Source organism: Watersipora subatra, chromosome 9 (assembly GCF_963576615.1).
Source record: "Watersipora subatra chromosome 9, tzWatSuba1.1, whole genome shotgun sequence".
NCBI classification, from domain to species: Eukaryota; Metazoa; Bryozoa; class Gymnolaemata; order Cheilostomatida; family Watersiporidae; genus Watersipora; species Watersipora subatra.
In genome coordinates this window covers 61,741,623-61,751,486 of record NC_088716.1, presented here as the reverse complement: position 1 = coordinate 61,751,486, position 9,864 = coordinate 61,741,623, and the positions used below count along the sequence as shown (strand labels likewise).

The window sequence follows — 9,864 nt, the reverse complement described above, 5'->3', positions numbered from 1 at the left end:
TGTGTATACAACTATACATTATATTGCTCTATAAAGGTGTATACAACTATACATTATATTGCTCTATAAATGTGTATACAACTATACATTATATTGCTCTATAAAGGTGTATACAACTATACATTATATTGCTCTATAAATGTGTATACAACTATACATTATATTGCTCTATAAAGGTGTATACAACTATACATTATATTGCTCTATAAATGTGTATACAACTATACATTATATTGCTCTATAAATGTGTATACAACTATACATTATATTGCTCTATAAATGTGTATACAATTATACATTATATTGCTCTATAAATGTGTATACAACTATACATTATATTGCTCTATAAATGTGTATACAACTATACATTATATTGCTCTATAAATGTGTATACAACTATGCATTATATTGCTCTATAAATGTGTATACAACTATACATTATATTGCTCTATAAATGTGTATACAACTATACATTATATTGCTCTATAAAGGTGTATACAACTAGACATTATATTGCTCTATAAATGTGTATACAACTATACATTATATTGCTCCATAAAGGTGTATACAACTATACATTATATTGCTCTATAAATGTGTATACAACTATACATTATATTGCTCTATAAAGGTGTATACAACTATACATTATATTGCTCTATAAATGTGTATACAACTATACATTATATTGCTCTATAAATGTGTATACAACTATACATTATATTGCTCTATAAATGTGTATACAATTATACATTATATTGCTCTATAAATGTGTATACAACTATACATTATATTGCTCTATAAATGTGTATACAACTATACATTATATTGCTCTATAAATGTGTATACAACTATGCATTATATTGCTCTATAAATGTGTATACAACTATACATTATATTGCTCTATAAATGTGTATACAACTATACATTATATTGCTCTATAAATGTGTATACAACTATACATTATATTGCTCTATAAATGTGTATACAACTATACATTATATTGCTCTATAAATGTGTATACAACTATACATTATATTGCTCTATAAAGGTGTATACAACTATACATTATATTGCTCGTTAAAAGTGTATACAACTATACATTATATTGCTCTATAAATGTGTATACAACTATACATTATATTGCTCTATAAAGGTGTATACAACTATACATTATATTGCTCTATAAATGTGTATACAACTATACATTATATTGCTCTATAAAGGTGTATACAACTATACATTATATTGCTCGTTAAAAGTGTATACAACTAGACATTATATTGCTCTATAAAGGTGTATACAACTATACATTATATTGCTCTATAAAGGTGTATACAACTGGAGAGAACCAGTACTATGGTAAAAGAAATGGTAATGTATTTTTTCAAAAGTGTTGCTGCACATCGGTATCAGCATCGGAGAGCCGCACTACTCGGAAAAGAATGCACAATACAAAATCGAACTTGCGGCATCTCTGTACGAACATTTTTGCATACTTACAACACCGTTCGTATCTACCATTTTTCTTTACGAACTATTTTTTGCATACTTACAACACCGTTGTAAGTACTTATTTACCGTAGTTCGTAGCACGATTGTTTGTAAGTAGGGTAGTGTCTGTTGTACTGAGTATGATATTTTGTACTGAAATTAGCAAGAGAAAACAAATCCATATTGTATGGCATAAAATGATTTGTCAGTATATTTTACTGAACTGCTGAAATCTTTGCAGTTAAATTCGTTTTGCAGTATGTCTGAATAGTTGACAATTAATAATTATTATCGTCACCCATGATTCTTAAATCTGCGATAAAATGACTCAAGTGAGAAAAAAAAATTCGGAAAAAAAGTGGTGTTTGCCATTGCTATATGGTACCAGGCTTCGTCGATGACTGCATGCCATTTCTTATTCGCAATTGCAAATAAAAAAGACTGGTTTCCCAGTGATTGAAGTATTAGAAATAATAATGCTATGTTGGGGTTTATCAGGTTTTAGAGTCTAATTATTATGATACAAATTGACTTACCATTTAAATGGTTTGTTTAGCATTAGATAGTTGTATGCTTTATGTAAGATTTCTCTGAATAATGCCACGGCTAGGGGGTCTCCTAGCTGGTTTAGCTCCAAGCCTTCCTCGTTCTATTGCTATACATACACAATTGCAGAGAGCCCCTGCCTCGCCTGCCTTAGCAGCACTGGCACACTCCTAATCTACAGCCTGCCCTCACTCCGCCCCCTTCTCAACTATAATTTCTTTGCCGATCTGCACATCCGAGTTCTCCGCACATTTGGATTTAGCAACCATGGACACGCGATGTACATGTGTTCTGCGAATGAGGTGCAAAAGATCACTGTCTCTGCTGACATGTGGTGAGTATTCCTCATTTCATCTACCTGCTTGTACCTGCTGGTACTAACTGCTGGAGCTAACTAAAACAGCCCTTACTAATGCATCGTGTCTTGTTTGCACTTAGTGAGACTTTATGACACAGATGTTCATCTAGTCGATTCTTATCGACTCTCGTTGTCGTCGTCTCCTTAATGCATTGTACAAACTCAGCATTTCACAATAATACTAACACTATCTGTAACAAAGGAGTTGAGTTAAGGACTAAATATTAATGTACCTTTTCTGTTTTGTCAATCATGAACATAGTTATCCAATAGACTGTTCAATTATGTTTGGTAACTTTTCCAAAAGCAAGAAGTGGGGTCGGTGCTGACAAAGTTAGCCAATAAAATGCTAGAGAGATAAAACCGTTAGAGAATCAGGACCAACCTACTGGATCTGGTGCCATAAAACGCATCTACCAAATACCAACCTTTCAGCTACGGCTGTAAGCTGTTGACTAAACTTCATTGGCCACTGCCTAGAGTACCTGACTCAAGTAGTTTTTCTAAGAATAGTGTAGCTAAAACTAGTGTTCTATACCTGGAATACTACAGCTAAAACTAGTGTTCTATACCTGGAGTACTATAGCTAAAACTAGTGTTCTATACCTGGAATACTATAGCTAAAACTAGTGTTCTATACCTGGAATACTATAGCTAAAACTAGTGTTCTATACCTGGAATACTATAGCTAAAACTAGTGTTCTATACCTGGAATACTCTAGCTAAAACTAGTGTTCTATAACTGGAATACTATAGCTAAAACTAGTGTTCTATAACTGGAATACTATAGCTAAAACTAGTGATGCACATTTTTTTGTGTGAAAGTCTTCTACTTCACGAGGCCTTATAAAATGCTTCAAATGCTAAAATGCTAGTGGTGTAGTGGTGGTAGTGATTGGTGTAGTGATGGTACAGTAGTGGTGTAGTGAGTGGTGGTTGTGAGTGGTGGTAGTGAGTGGTGTAGTGGTGGTAGTGAGTGGTGGTAGTGAGTGGTGTAGTGGTGGTAGTGGGTGATGTAGTGAGTGGTAGTGAGTGGTGTAGTGGTGGTAGTGAGTGGTGTAGTGGTGTTGTGAGTGGTGTAGTGGTGGTAGTGAGTGGTGTTGTGAGTGGTGTAGTGGTGGTAGTGAGTGATGGTAGTGAGTGGTGTAGTGGTGGTGATAGTGTTGAATTATAGGTTGCCTGATCTTGATTAACCTTGAATCTATGGATCTATTCTGTTAAAAGGTTTTACAAGTAACAATGTATCAACACCAATTAAATGACTGCACATATGTAAGCTGCTAATTTCTTTCATAACTATGGTTTCAGCCGAGCTCATCCTGAAATGCAGTGTGAGCCGTTTCTAGCCAAGGACAATCCTGAGCCCCCCAAGCAGAACTTTCTCAAGACCTTGTTTGGTTCAGGACCTTCAAAGCTGGATAGGGAAGAGTTGTGTGAGTACAGGGTATCATGACACAGGACAAGTACCTGCCTATTCTGTCAATGTTACCAACTGTCAGATACATTAAGGCTTTAAACTTGAACACAAATATATCGTTACAGAAACTCTAAAATATAAATCGTAACGTCAGTGTCAGACATCGGTGTGAGACATCGGTGTGAGACATCGGTGTGAGACATCGGTGTGAGGCATCGGTGTGAGGCATCGGTGTGAGACATCGGTGTGAGACATCGGTGTGAGGCATCGGTGTGAGACATCGGTGTGAGACATCGGTGTGAGACATCAATGTGAGACATCGGTGTGAGACATCATATTCAACAAAATATGAGAAAAAGATTGATTGTAGTTTAGCATAATTGGTTCAGTGATTTTGTTTTGTCATAAATGGACTGTTTCTGTGTTTGCGCTACCTATTAGTTTATTAGCTAGCCTACCCACTTCTTCCAGACTTCAATTGCAGCATTTAAACTGTAAGTGAAAAGTTACAACATGACTGATTAAAATCAGATTGATTAAACCATAATTGCCACGAACAGTTTTTATGGTTTTTTCATAGGTAAGTCAGACACGTCGATTCCAATTTTGTACTCAAAATAAAGATTGGTCGACTAACTTTCAAAGTCATTTTTGTTTTTGAAAGCTTTTTACAGCATGAAGTTACAACACAGCTGATTAAAATCAGATTGTTTAATGATGCAGCTATTCAGATGGGTTCGTTATTTTAGATATTTAGCAGCTATATGGTCATGCCACTAAAAATCTTAAAAGGCATAGGCCACTAATAAATTATAATTGATTCTGTGATTTACGTAGAGGTAGTCTTGTTATACACGTCAGGCATGCTGCTAGATAAGACAGCCTGTTTTCTATTATAATAATGAAGCCTTGATACTTTTTTTCCGAAAATTCAGGCTTTTGACAAAAATGTAGTAAAAGAAAGAAAATTGGCATTCGCTTTTTGCTTTTCTCATATAAAGCAGCCTACATTGTTTCACTGTGAATTAAAAATGTTTGCCTGTAGTTGTCACCTCCAGCATCAATGAAAATTAACTGAATATAAGATAGTTTGGTTTCATAAAATATATCAGGCTGAACAATGTCAGGTTTTAACAGATGTAGTCAGCTAAGTGACACCAGCATATCTTTATTTCTCTATAAATCTCGGTTTGTTTCAAACTTTCATCTTCATTTGAAAACAAAGATCAAATAAAATGAGCTTGCGCTAAAAATGAATAAAATGGAATTGGGATCAAGTTTGTTGGGGATCAATGCTTGGCAAATCATGCGTGCGGCGGTTTTTCTCCACTGACAAAAACCAACATGCTCGTTTAGATGCGACACATCGGCAATAAGCTCACACAAGTGATACGTTTCAACTGTATGAACAGCCACTGCTTAAGATCTATCTTGAACGCGCGTGTTTGGCAGCAACAGCTGACTTCATGTAATCTATCCGGTACATATAAACTGTTGCAGTCGGCTCCGCTGGAAAGGCATCAGGAAGTGTGGCTAAATTTGTACCCGGAGCAGCCCTGAGAGAAGCCCAGGCTAATACAAGCGGAGTTATGGGGGAAATGGCTAGAACAAGAATAGCTTTGGACGAGAGAGGAGAGAAACTCGGCAGATTAGATGAGCGGTTAGTTATGGCTGCCCTTTGTCACAAAATATTTATATCGAATTCAACTGTTAGTTAATCCGGTGCGTGTAAGAATAGTGAAGCATCCACTTTTTCATCTTACCGATAATTTGAACCAATAGTGATTGATAAACTTATCTCTTGTTGCCAGAACTAGTTTTAGCTTACAGAAGATGAAGATTAGATACTTATGAACAAAACATAAATGTAATCTATCTTTACAGAATGTTAGCAATAGTTTTACTATTTAATTCTCCGTGTCACTGACTTAAACACTTCTGAACACTTTCAACTTTGGTTTTTGTTACTAGGATTGGTGACAGAACTGTTTTAGGCAAGTTAACCATAATTAGACACAACTGCAATGCCACCACAAATGTTTTTACTAAAAAGCATATCAACATGATGCACCGAAATTTCAATGAAGTATTTCAATGATGTTCTGCTCTGTTATGGCAATTTAATACTGCTTAGAAGCCTGTCCAACACTCGATCTGGAGTGAACACAAAATTAGTAAAATCTTTCATGAGCAGAGGTTATTCATTCTGTTAGTACCATAAAAGCCATAGATTGCAGTTTAATACAGTTCAGGCATGCCTATGAAGGTCAGGTAGTGTTGCTGTGCCCGCTGCTTGTTACACACGGCACAGCCATGAACAGGTGTCTAAACTAACAGTCGAGTGTTGACTAAGTTTTCTAAAAAGAGAATCACAAGCTTTTGATTGGATGAGTGAACCTTTGGTCAATTATTCAGTTGTTCATTGCTACACACAAATTCATGAACTCTCTGATTCAAAATTTTAATGCCTCGTGCTGAGTTTAAGAGTAAAAATTTATGTCAAGTTTTTGTTAAGCATCCTAAATAATAAGTAAGTTTTTAAAAAATAAATAATAATAAGTTTTTTGGTTATGAGTAGGCCTGCATTGCATTGTGAAATTATTTCAATTTTATATTGGCAAAAATATTGCAATTGTAATATTAATAATAGCACTAAATGTGAGTTTCAAGCGAATTCAACAAATTGGCTCGTTTGAAAGAAGAGAACCTCAACTGAAAATTGATAGCAAATATGTGAGTAATAGTTGATCTGATTCAGCTTATAGACACTTTATAAAAAAAACATTTTTGACTGATTTGCGAAAAAAGTCATCAGTGCCATGGGTTTGACAACTGCTTAGCTGTACAGGTCTGAAAGTATTATAACAGAAGAGCAAAGGGTAATGGAATCCCGAGGTCTTGATCGTAATTGTGAACAAATGTCGCACAGTTGTCGACTAAAACTACAATAAACTGAATAGCAGTGGGCCTACCCTACCACTTTTCTCTTTTCATATGGAGTTTGTGGGTCAGCTCTGAAATGAGACGAATAGTGGCTTGATTTTGAACCACTGCAAAGTGTTTTTTTCACATGACGTGCTCTAATCTGCTGCACCCTCAACCTGGCTCCACTCCAAGTACCAATGATAAAGCTTGGAAGGAAAGCTAGAAAATGAACTTATTAAAATTCCTCTGACAATCGCTCTATCCAAAAATCTAACATGTAAACCTATTCTTATACCAAAGCCATTAATTAATGAACATACGAGTCTGCTTTTGCTAAGGCAACTGTTTTCTAATGTTTAATAAAAGCAAGTATGAAAGTTTGAAACAAAGGTTTCATGTTTGTAAGATGGAAAACTTGAATTCTCACGGCTAATGGCAACTTTCAAACGCTGTGACAATTGTTATGAAATAACCTTTTAACAGATTTTATGTTGTGACAATAGTTCGTCGTACAGTTTTTTTTAATCATACTTAGCCATTAATTAGGTTGTGTTAAAGTTTAGGGTACAGAATGCATCAATCTGTTTACTATACCATAACTAATGCTGCAGATCTGAGGCTCTGAAGGAAAGAGCGAAAGAATTCTCCCGAAATGCTGAGATAGTGGCTGATCGCTACAAGAACCTAAAGTGGTACCAATTCTGACATCTCAACATGTGCTACTAACTAAATCACTTCTTTCCTATGACTTAATACTAGCAAACCTAGTGAATGTATCACATAATAACCAAAGACACTGTTATGTAATGTGCTATTATTTCAATATGCCTTTAAATCACTATTTTAGACAGCTCTTATACTCTATGAACTTGTTTCTAGTCATAAGTTATTCAATATTGTAAATTTATATTGTCTTGTGAGCACTCGATGGGTGTATCTACACGGACAGAGTTTTCCTATACAGAGAACTTTCTATTTACACATGAAGGTTTATGCATTCTTTGTTTTATGTTGTATGCAATTAGGTGACTAGGGTGTTACTATCAGTTCATCACTTTACATTATCGTAGTCACTTAACAAGCTTCTGGATGTTGTCATCTCCTACACACTTGCGTAAGAGAAGATAACTGCGACTAAGACAGCTGTGCGGCTGTGTAACAAATGGATTTGTCTGTCATATCACATTGTAGAGTGATGATATTATTGTATTATAGAGAGTTAGTTCTATTTTAAGATGCATCTATATGCTAAAATTCTGTTACATTATGATTCAATGCAAGGAATCTTTATTTTGTGTGACTATTAATTTTTGATGTATTCTTGTATTTTATAAATAAAACATTATTTTAAGAAAAAAGGTTTTAGAGGTTTTCACTTTGAATGTTTATTGTTGAACCAGTGTAATGATGAGGTACAAAGTAGGTTCAATAGCGGAGTCTCTCTTTAGTCTAAGATTCTTTCTTGGAGCTGAGAGCCGCTAGTCTCTCCAGCAATGGAGGATGTGAATAATTCCAAGTGGAGTAGAGCCAGTCAACTACCGGGAAAGAAAGGTTGTCCTTCTGTAGCTTTGTAAGGGCTGACTGCAGAAGTTTAGCAAAACCCAGCTTCTTCCCGAATTCATCCGCTTGAAACTCAAATCGTCTGCTCATCATTGTCATTAAGAAACTCTCCACCTGTAATACGATTTGGTTTTTACAATGGCTTTTTTAAAGAGGAACTTGCACGAAATTTAACTATATTTTATCAAAAAGTATCAGTATTTTTTATTGGTTGCGATTGTATTTAAGTTTAGGTGATCTGACAACCAGTGTGTTTCAAGATTAAAATTGATAAAACTTGATCGAGGTTAAAACACTCAGGCCAAACATAAGGACCGAAATGACATAGCTGGTTGCTATAGTTGGTATCTGCTATGGCATTCGAGTTGCAGCGCTTTGCGCCTCTATTCTGCCGGTCTTTGCAAATATACGCATCATAATCATACTTTCGCTTGATCTGAACGTTTTAAAAGCTTAGAAGATCTTAGATTAGATCTTAGATTCTGAGCTTCTAAAATGCTCAGAAGAAAAATATGTACCAAAATGATGTCACTAGATGCGCGGCTGCCAGTCACTCTTGTTATTGATATCAACTATTGCATTCAAGTTGCAGCATGATGCCTGTCTATTCTGACCGTCTCTTTGCGGAAGTGCAACTATAGATGTCATGTACTTCCACTTGAATCTGAGCATTCCAAGCAAGGATCTCACTCAAACTATTATATCTCTGGACAGGGTGGGCCCACAAAGACAAAAATTATATTAAATTCAAGCTTGATGTTTTAGCTTTAAATTGATATCATTTTCATTTGCATCACTTTAATGGTGTCAGCTCACCTTTAAGACATACAATCGCATGCATTACCAAGTTTCCATTTTGGAACAGTCCACAATGTTATTTAGCAGATTAGGTACGGCTGTGCACCCATGGGTGTTGATGTGTGAATGACCTTGCTGGCTAAGGCTTTTGCACACAATTATCCCTGGTAAGTATTGACTAAGCTTACTAATGATGACCCCTGTGAAAAAAATGGTCATTTTTAGTAGTGCTAGCATTAGCTCCCTAAAGATATGCCAGACTAAGGTTTCTCCACTTATTAGAGCTGACAGCACAGTGCATCGATATTTTGAAACAAAAATGCCTAGCACATATATTACGTACTGGTCAACTATATGTATGTGACACATGTTTGCTACTATGAACGTGTTTGTAAAAAGGACACCATACACTTCATGACTCAACGGACATGAACAGCGCTATCATCTCACAACAATTCACACCCAACAGCTTCAGAGCAAAGTTCGTGTGATTTAAGGTTGTCAATGTGACTATTTTCGCTTTCAAACATTTACATAGAGGGTAGATGCGATCTTAGAGGTAGAATGAACAGTATTAAGCGATATAGGCCTACCACACTACCAGTATTACCTATAGATAACTTTTTAAGTATGCTTGTGACATCCACACATATATTCAACGGATATTCTGTAGAACAAATAAATAAGCACCTTGACTTTTTGTTTCGGTTCAGTTTAGAAAGAAAAAGTGATAAAAATACTTGCAAAGAATTTGGAATAATTAAAA

The 9,864-nt window shown here is 35.4% G+C and overlaps 2 protein-coding genes across 2 annotated transcripts in view; one reads left to right on the top strand and one right to left on the bottom strand.

Annotated features, from left to right (window-relative positions):
- LOC137404179 (syntaxin-binding protein 5-like) overlaps window positions 1–8,098 on the top strand; it is a 92,901-nt gene extending 84,803 nt beyond the window's left edge. The window contains exons 22-25 of the mRNA XM_068090338.1: window positions 2,170–2,374; window positions 3,707–3,831; window positions 5,316–5,475; window positions 7,352–8,098. Of these exons, the coding sequence (XP_067946439.1) occupies window positions 2,170–2,374; window positions 3,707–3,831; window positions 5,316–5,475; window positions 7,352–7,445 (584 nt within the window). The 3' untranslated portion in view covers window positions 7,446–8,098. The remainder of the gene's footprint in view (window positions 1–2,169; window positions 2,375–3,706; window positions 3,832–5,315; window positions 5,476–7,351) is intronic.
- Window positions 8,099–8,189: 91 nt separating this feature from the next.
- The window catches only part of LOC137404182 (CAAX prenyl protease 1 homolog), a 56,389-nt gene continuing 54,714 nt past the window's right edge, over window positions 8,190–9,864 (bottom strand). Inside the window, exon 10 of the mRNA XM_068090343.1 lies at window positions 8,190–8,414. Within this exon, the coding sequence (XP_067946444.1) occupies window positions 8,190–8,414 (225 nt within the window). The remainder of the gene's footprint in view (window positions 8,415–9,864) is intronic.